General features: G+C 36.9%; 1 protein-coding gene across 1 annotated transcript; it reads right to left on the minus strand.

Annotated features, from left to right (window-relative positions):
- Positions 1–8,243: 8,243 nt before the first annotated feature.
- On the minus strand, positions 8,244–18,075 carry LOC131216935 (deSI-like protein At4g17486). The gene is made up of 3 exons (XM_058211571.1): positions 17,799–18,075; positions 9,862–10,149; positions 8,244–8,645 (listed from the first exon to the last, which is right to left on the minus strand). Exons 1-3 carry the CDS (start codon positions 17,932–17,934, stop codon positions 8,461–8,463), a joined length of 609 nt encoding a protein of 202 aa, XP_058067554.1. The 5' UTR covers positions 17,935–18,075; the 3' UTR covers positions 8,244–8,460.
- Positions 18,076–18,541: the final 466 nt, after the last annotated feature.

Raw genomic sequence — 18,541 nt, forward strand, 5'->3', positions numbered from 1 at the left:
ACCATTAGACATAATCCCACATTAGGCACAAGGCAAAAACTAAAATAGAAAAAATATATATATAAACAAGATTGACATGAGATTCAGGTGGGCACACCAAAGGAAACAATTGGGAGAGAGATGTCCACTGTTGATTTTTATAGGGCTCGGCATGATGAATATATGAACTCTACTTCAACTATTAGATGTACACCAAAATTTAGACCGAGGGCCCAAAATTCAGGCCCATCCGTAATTCAGGTGGGCCACACCAAGGGAAACAGTATAGAGGGTGAGCATCACCTTGTGCATTCTTTCCAATCATGTGATCCACATCTTTAGTCCCGGGGCCTAACATCGGGTGACACATATGTTGGTTGGGGTAGATTCCATATAAACATCACAGTGGGGTCCACACTAGTCAGCTGCCCCTTTGCTCACACAGTTGACTTCCATTAATCAGAAGGTACTACAATGGTAATTACATAGATTAATCAGGAAGCTCATCCAAAACCTTTTTGAAAAAGGTACCCGAATATAAATCCTATATTGAATAGGTAGTATTTTGCACATTTTCCTTTTTCAATATCCACACATCTCCAATTTCATCAAAATTGAATTGCCCATCTTTAGCATCCGTCAATCATAACTTTGATCTTCAAATTTAAACTAATTAGTTCATTCATCTTTGATATCGATGTACTTGGACCATTCATCTTTAGTAGCATTCAAATTGGACCATTAGACTTTGAGGTTTTGATTAAACATATCATTGATTTTCAACATCAATCAGACCATTCATCTCCACTTCAAACACAACCGAACTATTCATTTTCAATAACGGTCCAATAACGCTATTCGTATGAAAGTTCAGATTAGTTGCATAGTTCATCTTTGATATCGATCGAAATAGACCATTTAGTATTAGTATCGTGTTTGAATCGTGTCATTCAACCTTAACACCGTTGAAATAGGCCATTGATTTTCAAAATCACCTTAATTGGACCCGATCAATGAAAATAAATAAACCAAAACTCTCGTGGGTCCACCTTGGATTACCGATCAAATGTGGACCCACATTGACTTGTACTATATATGTGGGCCCAACAATTGAGATATATATATATATATATATATATATATATATATATATATATATATGGGAAAAGGTACTATGCGCTCGGCCTCACGATTAGCTCCCGTGAGGTCGAGCTGTGTGGGCCCCATCGTGATGCGTGTCGACCATCAACACCGTGCATTTGATGGGTCCCCACTAAATTATGGGATATCCCAAAAATCAGCCGTATACGGAACTCAAGTGGGCCATACCATCTAAAATCATGTGAAGACACCGTTAAAACATATAAAGCACTTGGTGGGGCCCACCTGAGTTTTGAATGCTGCTGAAACTTGGTCTGAACCCTCATTCAAGTGGGACACACATAATGGATGGGCTGGATTTGCAAACCACATGTCGTTGGGCCCAAAAAATGATTATGAATGTTTTAATGGTGCATGGCCCCTCCCCACTTCTATATGTTGTGTGGCCCACACAAGTCACGATTTGATTTGATTTTTGAGACCTAGGCCCATGATGGAATGGTGCATCTGACTGATGGGGTAGATGTTCGAAACGCATCATGGTGGGGCCCACACAGCTCGACCTCATGGGACGGACTTGTGACGTCGAGCGCATAGTACCTTTTCCCTATATATATAGTAATGGTCTCCTGCGAACCATCCTGCAGTATACCTTGTTGCGGTCCAATTCCTACCGCAAGAGACCCTTCTAAGGAGCTCATTGGCTAGCTGATGTTGAATTTGTGGCTCCACTATGATATATATTTTGTATCCATGCCATCCATCCATATGGAGATATCATTTTAGGGTGAAATCCAAAGAATGAGTGACATCCAAAGCTCCAGTGGACCCCACTACAGAAAACAGTGGGGAGAGTGATGCCGCCGTTAAAAACTTCTAAAAGCCATAAGAAGTTTTCGGTCAAGATTATATTTATATTTTCCCTTAGCACCGTTCATCCATACATCATGGTGGGGCCATAGAGCACCGACTACTAGCCATGCCGATCTGTACGTGGAAATCAGATTGCGTACTGAGTTACTCAGGACGCTCTTATCGTAAACAAAGTTGAGCCACGTTGAATGTATGTGGTCTATCTAGACCGTTCATCCATTTTTTACATCTATTTTAAGGGGTTGAACCCAAAATTGATTCATATCCAAAGATCAAGTGGATCATACCACTGAAACAGTGGGGATAATGATTTCCACTGTTGAAACCTTTCTAGCCCCCACAGTGATGTTTATTTTTCATCCAACCTGTTCATAAGATCTTACAGACATGGATGAAGGGAAAAACCAAATATAAGCTTGATCCAAAACTCCAGTGGCCCTCCAAGTATTTTTCTACGGTAGACATTCAATTCAATTGTTTCCTATGGTGTGGTCCATTTGAACATTGGATATACCTCATTTTTTGGTTGTATTAAAACTAACTATTAAAATGTATGAACGGAGTGGATAAAATAAATAAACCATGGTGGACCTCACAGAGTTTACTCAGTACGCTAAGCGTATTTGAGTTACCACGCAATCCACTTCCCAACACGAGACCTCACTTTACGGAAGTGACGTCACCAAGCTATGTGGACCCCACTATGATGTATACAACGTCCATCCATTTGGAGATATTATTTTAAGCCAGAGAATGAGGCAGATCCAAAGCTTTAGTTGACCCCACTACAAAAAACAGGGGGAAGATTGATGCCCACCGTTGAAACCTTTCTAAGGCCCACCATGATGTTTTTTTTCAAAATCCAACCTGTTCAATAGTTAACAAAGACATTAAAGAAGGGAAAATATAAATATAGGCTTGATTGAAAACTTTTTGTCACCTTTACAAGTTTTTAACGGTGACATCACTCTCCCCACTGTTTTCTGTAGTGGGATCCACTAGAGCTTTGGATGTCACTCATTCTTTGGATTTCACCTTAAAATGATCTCTTCAGATGGATGGACGGTGTGGATATAAAACATATAGCATGGTGGGGCCACAAATTCAGTAGCAGCGTGCCCACACAAGGGTCTCTTACTGTGCGAATTGGACCGCACCAAGGTATCCTACGATGCGGTTTCGCGGGAGACTATTACTCTATATATATATATATATATATATATATATATATATAGGGAAGCGCATTCAGATTCCAGCCTATTTTGACTTCTTCTTTTTTTAAGTTCTTAGGAAGAAATGTTTCCAAAGACCTTTACATTTTAAAATAGCTTTTATTTTGAAAGTGAAACTTCTCAAAGAATTACTAAGTGCACCATCGATGATCCAAGCAAATCCATCATAAGCTAAGAAAACTTGAACACCACATTTAGACCGTCCATCACGTGGCCCACATTCGATCGGATCGGATCACGTGGCCCACATACTTCTCAAATGGGCACTTTCTCTAAAACCATGAGGAAGGCAAAGGTGCATTTGCCGAAAATGATTTATTTAGAGGAGATTTTGAGGATGCAAGTGTCCCATAACAACCATGTTGGGTTGATTCTTTCAAAAGATAAGCAGTTTCGCTCATCTGGTGGGCCACAACTAGCGTGTGAGACTGAAGCTATCAACATTCAAGCAATTGTCTAGCATTCTGGTTTTGCAAATGGGTCACAGCATGGTTAAAAGATTGGGCCACTTAGACCTATATGAGCAATGGGTCAGGTTTGGTCAAGCCAAGGTTGGTCCACGTTTGAGTCATTTAATAAACAGGTAAAGAAATCTAGCCCTAACCTGACCCACTGAGAGGCCAAAGAGCATAAGCTTACATGTAATTGCTCCCTAAAGATGGAGAGGGCTTTGCAGCATATATGTGCTACAATCAATCAGATACCACCAATGTAAGATATGAGACCACCACCAAGTGGAGCCCACCATGAACATTACCTAGAATAAATATTGGTGATGCACCCGGTATGCCCCAGATGTAGGCTGAATATGGAGGCTCACTTGATGAGCAAGCTATTGATTAATGTCTTAAATCTGCAAAATCAACTAGTCTGTCAATGACAGGTTCGATGCCATTGAGTAAACTTCGATACCATCATAAAAATCTGAATTTTATTATGTTGGTTGTTAGACACTTTAGGTGTCCTGCTCAATGCCATCGAAGGTCGTTCGATGTCATTGAAGGTTGTTCGATGACATGGAAGACCTGCTCGATGCCATCAGTAAAATCCAGAAAATTCATGTTTAGTCACTGGAACGTTTGGTCTTTAGTTTAATGTTCACAACCCCAAGTGTAGGGTCGTAATATAATAATAACTCATGAGAACGAGATTGAATCCACAGGGACTAAACTTATATATATTCTGAAAAGAACTAAAACTAAAACTAGAACTAGAAGAAAATCTAAATTTGAATTCTGTAATAAAAGAGAGTAATTGTGAATAATATTTAAACTATTAATTAAAGGTGGGAACTGAGGTGCCAAGGATCCACTTGTAGCTATCAAGATGCTACCTTACTTGATTCAATGAACACAATTGGAATCGGAGTCCTATCCTATTTAATTGGAAGATAAAACAATTAAATCAAATCTGAACTTTTCATTGACCTAATTTTTAATGAAAAGGAATTGTGATAATTGAAAGGGATTCTATGACCCTACCATACCCAGGAAATAATGGTGAACAACGGGATTTACTAATCTCACTATTTCAAAACAGGAAAAGAAGATATCTAAAATTATTATAACATCTATTATAATTTAAGTTACAATAAATCATAAAAAATCGAAAATATTCCCTTAATATCAAATTAGAAATCAATGAAGTTTAATAAGAATAAGAATCAAAGCAAAATAAAAATCCGAATACGCTACAAGTTTCACCTCTTAGCCTTAGCTAAGAGGTTTAGCCAACTATATATATGATTGAAACCAAATTTCTTAAATAAAGTATGAAAAATAAACTAAGGAAGAAGGAAAACTCTTTAACGGCTGCTTCACCCTTGTCTATGCTCCTTGAGACCTTTTAAAACCTTAGAAAATGCTTTGGAGCATCGTAGGGAGTCATTTATAGTTGTGGAACTCCAACTTTTGCACCAAGTTGGAAAAATCTAGAAACCGCCTCAAATTTACATACTCTACGTAGTTTTTCAAAATATACTTAAAGTTTAAATCGCCTCAAATTTATACACTATGCGCAATTTTCAAAAATAGACTTAGAGTTTCAGAATATGCCTTTTCATGATAATTTTAGGAATATGTTTGTTTTCAAAACAATTTCAAGATTCATTTTCTTCATTTGAAATCTTTGATTCTCTTCATTCCTCACTTAGTTTTCTTGAATCTTTGGCATGTGAATTCTTCATTAATGACTTCCAAATCTCTAAATTTTCATTTAGTAATCTTTTAAGCATAAATCTTTCTTTTGGCATCAATTTCACCTTTTAAGTTCTCGAAATTACCTCGCACATAAAAACATGTATAATTAAATCAATTAAGTACTATCATGTTTATAAAACCAAGGTATAAATAGGAAAATATATGCAATATTTTACACTCAACATACCCCCAACCAGCATTTTGCTAGTCTCGAGCAAAACATGTATGAAGTGATCTTCAATTTTCAATGTTCAAATCACTTTTAAAAAATAATATTTTGTGCAATCAAGTATAAATGAGTATAATCTAAAGAAGTGATAGTGCAATTTGAAAACCTAGATTCGAATCACACAAGCAATCAATCAAAAAGTTTCTTTATCAATCATTTAAGAGCATAAGTTCATATATAAAATTTTCCAATATGCTTAGTAATTTCTATTTACGTTCCATAACATACTGCTATTTCATAATGTTAGCCATACTCATCACCTCAAGTTTTATTGAATAATCAAGTACTAATTCCGAACTTATCACTTTTTCCTTTTTTTTCTAGTTTTTGATTTTATATCAACGATCCCTTTTATTTATTTATTCTTTTCAGACTTTTTATTCATGTCTAGTCTTTTCATCATACATGATCTTTTTGTTGATCTCTCTATTTTTTAATTGGTTTTTTTCATCTTTTTAAGGTGGATAAAATTCTCCATACTTAATTTTCAATATCTTTCAATAATATACATACTAACAATCAGAAATTCTAGTACTATTCACAGAAAGCAAATTGAACGTGTCTTGTAACTTAGGTTAACATAATATTTAAACTTCCTCTTAATCAATTAAATCTTGATCAAACTCCAACAATTCAAAGTTCAATCTCCATCTTATCATCATACTCAAAGCATTTTTAATTCTACAAATTATCATTTCCTAAACATGTTTTTAGCTTGAAAAATTAAAAATTTTCACAATTTTTGCTCAAAACTAAGAAAACACTAATTAGCTTACCTAATCCACACCCCCCAACCTAAAACCTATATTGTCCTCAATGTAAAAGATATGAGCATGCAATGCACATGAGACAACGAAAAGAAATGGGAAGTGATGGGAAGATAATACCTGAAGAAGGAGAATTAAAGCTTTTTCAAAGTTCTTAACATGTAAATGGGTTAGCACGAAGACTAAACAAACTGAAATCAAACTATCCTAATCTTAAATCCTTAAAAAAAAATTTAAAAAAATTTTAAAAAAAAAAAAAAATTTTAAAAAGAAGCTCTCATGATAAATGTTTCCAAAGACCTTTACATTTTAAAATAGCTTTTATTTTGAAAGAGAAACTTCTTGTAGAATTACTAAGTGCACCATCGATGATCCAAGCAAAAAGATCAGAAGCTAAGAAAACCTGAACACCACATTCAAACTGTCCATCACGTGGCCCACATTCTTCTCAAATGTGCACTTTCTCTAAAACCATGATGAAGACAAAGGTGCATTTGCCGAAATTGATTTATTTAGAGCAGATTTTGAGGATGCAAGTGTCTCATAACAACCGAGTTAGGTTGATTCTTTCAAAAGATAAGCAGGTTCGCTCATCTGGTGGGCCACAACTAGCGTGTGAGACTAAAGCTATCAACATTCAAGCAACTGTCTAGCATTCTGGTTTTGCAAATGGGTCAGAGCATGGTTAAAAGACTGGGCCACTTAGACCTATATGAGCAATGGGTCGGGTTTGGTCAAGCTAGGGTCAGTCCAAGCTTGAGCCATTTAATAAACAGGTCAAGAAATCTAGCCCTATCCTGACCCTCTGAGAGGCCAAAAAGCATAAGCTTGCGTGTAATTAGTCCCTAAAGATGGAGAGGGCTTTGCAGTATATATGTGCTACAATCAGATACCACGAATGTAAGATATGAGACAGCCACCAAGTGGGGCCCACCATGAACATTACCTAGAATAATTATTGGTGATGTACCAGGTATGCCCCACGTGTAAGCTGAATATGGAGGCTCACTTGATGAGCAAACTATTGATTGATGTCTTAAATCTGTAAATCAGCTGGTCTGTCAATGACAGGTTCGATGCCATTGAGCAGACTCCGATGTTATCGAAGTCCTGCTCGATGCCATCGTAAAAATTCAAAATTTATCATGTTGGTTGTTGTACACTTTTAAGTGTCCTGCTCAATGCCATCGAAGCCTATTCGATGCCATTGAAGGTTATTCGATGACATGGAAGACCTGCTCGATGCCATCAATAAAATCCAGAAAATTCATGTTTAGTCACTGGAACGTTTGGTCTTTAGTTTAATGCCATCGAAGTCCCATCAAAGGTGTCATCGAATGATCACGCAGAATTGCACCAGTGCAGGATTTCTGCGGGATTTCTTTCCTATTTCAATTGTGATTCTCCCATAGTTTATAAATATTGGTATAATTGAGATTAGGGTACACATCAAGAGCTTTATAATTTATTTAATTCGTTCCTTGGGTTTCAAGGGTTTATAAGGAGAGATTTGAGAGTTGTTCGAATCAGGTATTCTCTCTCCCTTATAATTTTCTAATTTCATAGTAATTATTGTCGTCTTGTGCCATGGGTTTTTTTTCAAAAGGATTTTTTCCATATTAAATTTGGAGTCTTTGTCATTGAGCCTTATTGTTGTTATTGGTGTACCTTGATTGATTCATCACTTTGTGCTTCCGCGATTCCCCAACACAAAATAGCCTGATCTTTGTGGCTGGGAAGATTCAATGTGGAAGACGGCCAATTACTGGCTTGGAATTTCTTTCACATGAACGATGCTGCTACAGGTAACAAAAACGTGTATTCAACCATGTTTAGCTTACAATTCTTCTACCACAAGACATGATTGATGAATAAATTAAAAGTGGCCCATTACAAGATTGATCGTCCAATGCACTCGAAAAAACTTGGTAAAATTTACAAGGAGAAAAAAAAAATGCTGCAACATTTCTTTTCCAGCAGCAGTTAGCATTAAAAGGAAAAAAAAAAGTAAATGACTGTACTTTCTTCTTCTTCTTCTTCATTTTTTGAGTATGAAAAAAGCATAGCTTCTATGCAAATGCTCAGCATTGTCGCAGTGAGGAAGAACGTCGCCATTTATTTCTAATTGAAGAAGAAGAAGAAGAAGAGAAACGACTGGAACTGCTCCGAAGCTTCTTCTGCTCTCCCTCACAAATTCTTTCTTCTGATCTATGTCTCACTGCAGTGACATGAAGATCCATCGGAAGTACGCATCTACAAAGCAAACCTTCAACACCGAAATTACAAATGAAACGAGAAAATAAGTCATTAGGAAGAGAAATTACTGAGACCCACCAAATAAAACAACATGTAGGCAACATTGGCATTGTGATTGGCGTCCCTCCAAACCAATATTTTGTGAATTTGAAAACATGCTAATCAATCACCATGTTCTGGCCCACCAATCGCATGGACTGGATCCATTCCTATGTCCATAAATCAATGATCAATGGAGGTGGTACCATTTATTTAGGAGCTAGACTACTGTTTGTGGTTTCAATCATTTCTCAAACAGGGGTGGACTCATTCGCCACAAGGCTAGCATACATGTATGTCAATCTAGATCATCCAAGTCATAGTTCTTAGGTCTCCATTCATTCAATTTGACCACTGACCATTTTGTTCTTAACCATCACATTCAGATCAGAATCCTCTACAACACACGTAAAACACCCCAGTTCATTGGGGGGCATCCAGATCCACAACTCACTGGGCCATGCCACAGGGAACACCGGAGATGGGACAACAACAACAGGTTTGTGTGTGGCGCCACATGGTTTGTACCTTTCATTAAACTCGTTCATCTGGTGTGAGTCACAAGGATGAAGAGATGGTATGAAAATCAGCCTGATCCAAAACTGAGGTAGGGCACAACACATGAACTTTTATAGGTTTTAGGTGCAATCTTACATTGTTGCCATTGGTGTGGCCAATCTGAATTTTGAATTGAGCTAATCTTTTATGTGTATGGTCGGTCCTTGGTTAATATAAGGTTTATTGCCTTATGGACAGAATGAATTTCACATATATAACATGGTGGCCCAAAAGAGCTTAGTTGTTTTATGTAGAGTGTAAAAGGGGTGTTGTAGATGACATTGGTCCATCCCTTTTGATGATTGACAATAGAATTATCCCATCTGATTATAAAGCCATGCCTACATGCACAATGGGGTCCAGAATTGAGTGCTCCAGATTGGCGGTGGACGAGTTACCATTATCAGTCTAATTGAGAAGAGAGAAACACCTACCATCAACTGGGACCCATGTAGAGATCTCCACAATGAGAACTGAGTCTATCATGCATCTACTTCTTTTTTCATTTTAAAAAAAAAAAATTTACTACATTCTTCCTATTCATTTTTATTTTTATTTTTTAGGACATCTGACTATTTATCACTCCCAAGGAAGAAAGGAAATGCAATACAAAAGAATCAATCTCTTACCAAGTTTCGCAAGGCGATTCACCCAATTCGGGATCCGCTTTCCAGTCATACGCATGCAAGCATCATTGCAGAAATGGTTGCAGTTCTTGGTGATGAGATGGTATGTGTTGCCTGTGTACACTTCTGCTAGCTTCTCCATCAAAGACCTCACCTCTCTTGGGCCAAGATCCGTCCGTCCAATCAAGATGGATTTCCGGAATGTGAATCCAGAGCATTGTTGCGGCTCACCTTCGAAGATCCCCGTAGTCGGAAACTCATGTGCACCAAATGCATATTCCACTCCATGAACTGATAGTGGTAGAAAATAACAATCAGCCCATTGCATATGAATATCAAACCCCAGAAAAAAGACCCCTCTATTATTTGAGAGATGATCCAGTGCTTAAGTTACATCTAGCTGCATCAGGACTCCTGGATAGTCCAGTCGGTCGATAGGGACTGTCCATTAGGTCTGGGCACGCATTTCATGGAATACCCATTAAAACCTACAATGCTAAGATGATCCAATCCATCCATAACCTCCATTTTCTGAGCCATGGATGGAATGATTACAATTTCCACTTAATAGTGATTCTTTAGTAGCAATCCATGTAGGCCACAGCTATTACAATCAGTGTTTTAAATAGCAAATAGCGTGTAGCATAGCATTCACCCCTTTGAAGTGTGAGGTGTAAGCTACATAGCCTGTAGAACTACTAGATTTTTAATCAAGGTGCTTGGTTGCACCAATGTCATGATATTCTGTACCAAATTAGACTGATTAATAATGAAACTTAACAAAATTTCATGATTTTTGGTGCAACGAAATGGAACCTAAAGTAATTGGAAAGGGCAATGATCGAGTAAAAAAAAAAAAAAAAGAACAATGAAACTGATTTAATATTATTTTACCATAAGCATTAAAAAGGTTAACTAATTTTGATTGGAAATGTAAAATTGTAATAAATCATTGAAAACATCGTGTGAGCTATATAGCGGGTAGCGTATGCAAATTATCATGTAATGTAGGCTACAGGCGATTTAAGCTATTTTTATGAGCTACATAGAATTAAGGCCATGTTATGCTACGTAGCATAAGCTACACGCTACAGAGTGTAGCTATTTAAAACACTGATTACAATTTGTGTGGTCCATTAGAGCAGTATTGACATGTGCACATATTCATTCACTGGATTATATTGATATTTTCTAATGTTTGTGTTTATGTGTGTTTGTGATTGTTTCTTAATAATGTATACATATAGACATTGGGATTGGGCACCATGATGAGAGGTGGCCATTATTCATCGATTAAAGGCTTGGCTGGCTTCTCACATGGTGTGGGCCATTGTTCTGTTATGCACAACAAGGGTGCACATTGAGATGCATGTACAAATGAGATATACCTCCACCCTAATTTATGAGATGATCAAGATAAGATCTCACAAGGATCGATACAATCAGCTTCGTGATCAGTCCAATTGTGCAAGCCTATGTATTACGGCAGGGATATATCATTGGTTGATCAAATGGATCTGTGTGATGATCACGTAGATGATGAACACTTGATCATTCACAATGGGTGAATTAAGCCGTACATGCTGCGAGATCAATTACCTACAAGCAATGGGTCGATTCTAAACTAATTGTTATGCGTAGTCCTTGTGTCCTTATTACTCTATGCTACATTGAAAGGTCACGACAAGTTGACGCAACTTTAGTAAAGCCATGAGCATAGACCCAGCTGGATATAAAGCACAAAATCGGCCAAATTAAGATCAAGTCATGCAGATGGTTTAGAGGAAGACTGTAGATAACCAACCACGTGTTGGTTTTGATGTGCAAGAGGCTTATCTAAGACGTCAAATTGAATAATGGTTGAATTTTATTGTGAACGGTTTTGGAAAAATATTTGTATGTTATTATATTAATATTTTTAACAGGTTTTGATCAATCAAGATTGCAAAAATAAAATCCAGTTGATCTCAAAAGTAGATAGTGTCCATCACGGTCGAAGCATTTGGAACATGATATTTAAAAACAGTTACATAATGGTTGTAACCATTACGTAACGGTGGGAGCCATTACGCAATACGGGGCTGTAACCATCGTTTTAAAAAATAAGGCGGGCCAATAACATTTTGAAAAAAACAAGAAGGCTTACAAGGGATCAATATGAGGTTGATACATTTTCTTCCTTTTAAAAAAACTTAGATCGTTACAAGGCCATAACAGCCATAAGGCTAGCTGTCATGGGCACCGTCATCGTTATCGAATACCATGACTGGGAATTGTGCGCATGTGCATGTACATGAGGAATGATAAATGCCCAGTTGAGTCTGATTAGATAAATATTCTAGTAAACGGTTGGAGATTGGGATCAATGATTTCGGTATCGATAGTACTTATTGATGGCGTAGATTATCGATACGAAACCGAGTTGTAGTTTGGAAACTTCCCAGTATTAGTAGATATATCACGATATATCGCATTGTATCGGCGTTATATCGATACATTGTGATATTGTGGAAAATATCATTACCATAAGTTCCCTGAATCATCGATAAAAATCGCATGTATCGATGATATCGCACTCACATTGGTCCCCTTTTAAAAAATATCAGAAATTCACCAAAAATCCACAGGAAAAAAAAAAAACAAAAAAAACAAAAAACAAAAAAAAAAATAAAAATAAAAAATTCTTTGAATTTTGTTGCTAGGATTATGTTGCTAAGAGAATTTTGATGGATCCTTTTCATTTGTTTGGTGATAAAAGCACATTTAGGCTCGAAAATCGAGATAGAAGAGTGTGTGGTCCAGAAACCCAATCGGTAACTTTTTGCTGTTTTAAACTGTTTTCTTTTGTTTAAATTGCTTGGAACATGTGAGATGTAGTTAGTAATCTATGATATTACATATTTTACATACTCAATCATGGATTCTGACCTCCAATTTTGAATTTGGAGAAAATCTTTAAAAAAAATTCTATTTCACTCGTTTAACTTGCAATTAGAGTGTGGAAAAATCATGTGAGAATGCTTGGAGGCTAAGCTAATATTAATAAAACTTTTAGAAAAATATATAAAAATATATATATTAAAAAATAAATAAAAAGTAATTTTTCAAAAAAATAATAATATTTACATTGATCATATGTTATTTATGCCTTATATTTATGTATTTATGAGTGTATGTTGATCTTAGCATCAGCCACGCTCATTTATTTATTTTTAAAAATATTTTTTTAATTATTAGAAATAATTTACAAATATATCTTTTAAATAAATGCACTATGCATTGTAGGATAGACTTGGCTTTTGAATGTATTGGTTGTGTTTTCATATATATATCTTATATGATTTGTAAATTATATAAACTAATTTTGAATATAGTTATATTACTTTTCTCAGACAGCATCTCGTTTAAACCCCTATACAAAGCAAACCATTTATGTGTACTTGTTTTTTGTAATCTTTTGGTTTCCAAATGTGTATTGTCTTTTTTAACATCCCCTAAAGTTTCATTGAAAAATTCAAACACTTCCCAATGTTTCCCAAAAACAACGATACATTATGCGATACATGCGATATTTCCCATGCAGTAGCTGATATGTTTCCGTATCCTAAGGGTACAATACATGTGTCAATACCAATATTGAAAACACTTATTGGGATGAATCGTCTCTGGTTCACTTATAGATTTGATGTTATGACATCTCCTAGGGAGGATTAGTCTTAGAGGTCTCCAACTGAATCTACCTGATTGGAAGATGTAGATTGGATTTCCTCATTAGGAGGAAGCATGGTAATTCAGTAGACTTCATTGCCACCATAACCGGGATATTGGAGTTCATTTATAATTAAGATTTCCCAAGGATGGAGGAAAAGCTAAAATGTACAAAAGGTATTAGCAATGGAAGATCATATTTCAAAAGCTGACAAAGGACTAGAAATGAGAAAATTTTAGAACAAATGGGGGGGGGGGCAGACATGGTAAGAAGGTAGCGAGGCTAAACTTAAGGCATATTACAATCTCTACAATAGATTGGGGGCAAAAGAAGGTGAAAAAGAATGAGTTCACACTTGCAAAACTGAGAGAGCGGAAGGGTAGGGACTTGGATCATGTTAGATAAAAGCAACAACCATAAAATATTGGTTGCTGAAGATGAGATCAATGAGAGATAGAGAAGCTACTTCTAAAACCCGTTAAATGACAACTACTCTGAGAGCATAAGGATAGGAATCATAAATTCAAACAACACCGGAGACCATAAATACTTTCATAAGGTTAGGATCTTTGAAGTAAAAGAAGCTTTGAGAAAGATAATGATAATAAAGGCTCTGGGACCAAATGGTATACTGATAGAGGTTTAGAAGTGCATAGGGGATACTGGTTTATTTTGGTTGACAAAGTTGTTCAACAAGATTGGAAGAACGAAGAAATGCTAGATGAATGGGGAAAAAGTACAGTGATACCTATTTAAAAGAATAAAGGGGACATACGCAGCTGCACTAATGGTCGTGGGATTAACTTCAAAGTCATACTAAGAAATTCTGGGAGAGAGTGATCGAACAAAAGTTAAAAGTGTGAGACAAATGTATCAGAAAATCAGTTTTAATTTATGCCAAAAAGGTCTACAATCAAGACTATTTTCCTACTTGGATAACTGATGGTGAAATATAAGGAGAGGAGGAAGGATCTCCACATGGTCTTTATTGATTTTAGAGAGCATACAATAAAGTCCCAAGAGAATTAATAAGGTGGGAGTTGGGACAAAAAAGAGTCCCAGGAGGATATACTGACATTAAAGATATGTACGAGGAAGCAGTAGTAAATGTGAGGACCACTACTGGAGAGAAACGAGTTTCCAATTATTGTAGGCATACAATAGGGGTTGCTATTGACCTTGTATCTTTTTAAATTAGTTATAGACAAGTTAACAAGTCATTTACAAGCAAAGGTTGGTGTATGTTATTCGCAGATGATGTAGCTTTGACGAGACGAGGGAGAGCATAAACCCAATGCTAATACTGTGGAGGGATGTCTAAGAATCTAAAGGTTTTAAAATTAGTCGGATTAAGAATTTTTAAACATTGGTCAAAAAATCTATTAAAAAAATAGTTGGAGTAAAATATACTGAATGCAATTTAGCAACAATGTGATCGAAAATGAGGAATAATTTAAGATTGCTGATAACCATTTTCAATATCTCAGGTGGATAATTCAAGCAAGTGGAGGGATTGGGAAGGATGTTGAAGTAGAGATTTGCCTCTTGAGTTTTATGTAATTGTCAAATACCAATCACACTAAAGGGAAAATTTTATAGGACAGATATAAGGCCAGCCATGCTTCTATGGGACATAATATTGAAAATGAAGGAAAAACATGCTCATAGGATGAGCGTAGCTGAAATAAGGATGTTGAGATGGATTAATAGCAAAACAAGGAAAGAATTAGAAATAAATGTGTTGGGGGAACTCTAGAGAAAGGAGAAGGCCTAAAAGGGCATGGGTGAGGTAGCAAGAAAAGTCCTAGCCTTCTATTTTAGCTGACATGATCCGTGATAGAGTAGAATGGCAAAAACAAGATTCACGTAGCTGACCCAAATTAGTTGGGATAGGATAAGGCTTAGATGATAATGGTGAAAAGCGATATGCCCAAATGGCAAGGTTAATATTGCATTTCCTTTCATCTAATTTGAATTTTCTAGTAGTTCTTGATATTAAAAAAATTTTCAATGAGCTAATCATCCTAACCATACAACTGGTGCAACTTCTAGCTGATGGGTGTGGAAAAGTTCTCATTCATTATCATTTCATTGAACATTCGAAGGCCATGGATCAAATGGATAGGATCATCTCATTACTAAGATCTTTAGTAAAAGGGACCGCATAATTGTCAACCCTCGATCTCGTGATATGCAAAGCATAGAATTTTAAGCTTACAAGTGTAGCCCTTTGTTTAGTGATCCAGACCATTGGTAAGTTGAGCACCCCTGTGGGTGTTCAAGAATCTCCTCAATAGCACGCTCTTATCCATTAAATGCTGCTGCAAATAGACGGTCAAGAAGAGAAGATTTCGGGGGCATGGTCGATCCACAGGGACCACAGCAGGATGCATCAAATCAACACCATCCACAGAAGAATGCATCAGATTGACAGTTGAGATCACTGAACCATAGGGCCACTTATATAAACAGAGAAACAAGTATGCTGTTTGAGCTGGCTACAATTTACTTTAGTGTGGCAAACATCCAATGCCCATAAGATAAGCATATGATCAATCTAGACCTTCCAACATTCCTATTGTGGATGGAAGATAGCCCAAAAATCACATGGGTCATCACCAGATGACCTAAAAGCTTGGGCTGAGAGTTTGTCCAGTACTACAGTTATCCAAGCCGTTTATTTTAATGGGCCTCAACGTGACAGTACAAATGACAAAAATCTCTCGCAATGGAAGATCCTAGCCATCAAATATTTTTTTTGGGTTGAATGTGGGTAAACCATCAGATGTATTTTATTTCTCGATCGCCAATTTGCTGGCCACAAACTGAAGGGTTACAAAATTTCCAAATGGGTATTTTTGGTGCATGGCCCATCTACATTGGAGCCATACCATGAACAATTTGGATCACTGAACCACAGTGGCGCCATACTACAACCATTGATTTGTAGGCCACAAATCTAAAGGCTACATTGTCCTATTTGTGCGATTTTTCGCTCATGGTCCACTGAAAATGAGATTCAACAGATCAACGGTCTGGATTACCGAATCATATGCCTCACTTGCCACATGTATACACGAGAGTATACAGTGCTTAACCTGGGGGTCAATTATCACATGTTCCTCTAAGCAGATAGTAGAGTTTATTGTCTTTATTACTTTTCGATCTATAAGCTAAGATGTGCGTTTATCACAATTTAGTAAATTGCAGCCCACTATCCCCTCACCACATAGCATAGGTATGCATCAATCCAGACCGTCCAAATCATTAATCATATTGCAGATGGTGGCTAGCCCATAAATCACATGGATCAGTTGGTCCACTACCATCCGATTCCACCCATTAAATTTCGCGCTATTTGATGGCCACCGACTGAACAATTAGAAATAGAATGCTCCGATCAGTATGTTTGTCAGGATCTGAAAAACCACTATTTGAACCGTCACGATTGGGAAATGCATGCCACGTGTACGGCGGATTAATTCACCACAATGGAGAAGTCTATCCTTTCTCTTACTAAAACTCACAGGGAAACCGCAAATGCAATAAACATAACGTTACTCTACCATGCCTGAGGTTTGCTAATAATTACAAAAGCGTGGGAGCCGTACACAACCACACGCGGACAATGTGTCTGTCACAACGTGACACGTGTGTAAGATCTGAGCTTTTCATCAGATAAGCTACACTGTCAAGATTTTCTATCTCAAAACAAATCCATTTTAAACCTCAGGTGGGCCACAACATATCAAAACAAACGAATGGCTAGAAAAAAATAACCGTCAATTTACATTGTAAGTTGTGGCCCACCTAATGAGTCAAATTAACTGATATTTAAGGATGAAAATCTAAGCATTATTTCAAACCTTATGGAAAGTTCAGATCTCACACACGTGTTACTTCTTCGCACGAGTGCCCGCGTGTGGATGTGTGCGGATCTACACGTATGTGAATTAGCAAACCTCCAAAAGCTGGGGTTTACGGTTTATACTCTTAAATGAAAATATTTTACTTTCCAAAAAAGGCTCTAAATTAAAAGATTTAACGGTAGGAAGTAATCTGGTAATTCTATTCATTTGCGGGGATAGTTTGGTAACAGTAGTTCAAGGCGCTGATAGAAAAAGAACAAATGGAAATATATAAAATGACCGAATTGCCCTTGGTGGAGTTTCTGGGATCTGTCTGTCTGCAAAAGGAAGAAAGAAGGAAAGGGATTGGAGAGAGATCTGACCTTGGACGCCAGAATGATAGATGCCGAGGCCGATCCAGTAAGCGTAGCCGTTGATCGGCGTGAGATCGTAGACGTTGAGATAGACTGGGACAGATCCTGCCTTCTGCTTGCTCGAAGAAATTCCTCTAACGAACATTTCCTCGGAGGGGAATGTATTTTCTCGAGAAGGAGAGAGAATTCGAAGAGTATTGTCTGGAAATGAGCGAGCGATAGAGAGAGATTGGAAAAGGGCTTTCTCGGAAGAAGAAAAGGAGGGGCTTTTCGGGAAAAAAAATAATAATAATAATAATAAAGAATTTCACATGTCTGCTTTTAGTGCTTTTTTGCTTTTTTCTAAATAGAAATGTTGTGGCGATTCGCGCGGAGAGAGTATTTTAAAGTGGAGATATTTGATACTCTGTCCAGTAAGATGATTGATACGCGGGCACTCAGAAATTGCATATTTGGGATAGTTAGCTGAAAATAAAATTTCTAATTTGTGGGACCCACTGAAGATATATTTTATGTCAAAAATTGGATCGGGTGAATAATTCTAACCTCTGACTCATGGACGCTTGTTTTCTCAATTCAGGTCTTTCATTACTTCTTGTTTCATCAGTCCGTTAAATGTCTTCCAACGGTAAGTAAAAATAGCCAGACCAGTGTAGTTTATCATTTAAGAGATATCAGAATTTTAACTCACCATTTGGACGGTTCGAATTGAGTTATTTATATTTAGTGCCTATGATTTTTTGGTATCTGCA

Source organism: Magnolia sinica, chromosome 10 (genome assembly GCF_029962835.1).
Source record: "Magnolia sinica isolate HGM2019 chromosome 10, MsV1, whole genome shotgun sequence".
Taxonomy (NCBI): domain Eukaryota; kingdom Viridiplantae; phylum Streptophyta; class Magnoliopsida; order Magnoliales; family Magnoliaceae; genus Magnolia; species Magnolia sinica.

What these genes read in the sequence shown, in the direction of transcription:
- LOC131216935 (XM_058211571.1), bottom strand. Translation starts at nt 17,934, where the DNA reads ATGTTCGTTAGAGGAATTTCTTCGAGCAAGCAGAAGGCAGGATCTGTC. An exon ending in CTATCATTCTGGCGTCCAAG is followed by an intron (nt 10,150 to 17,798) that starts GTCAGATCTCTC and finishes TACCACTATCAG; the next exon opens with TTCATGGAGTGGAATATGCA. An exon ending in GAATCGCCTTGCGAAACTTG is followed by an intron (nt 8,646 to 9,861) that starts GTAAGAGATTGA and finishes TCGGTGTTGAAG; the next exon opens with GTTTGCTTTGTAGATGCGTA.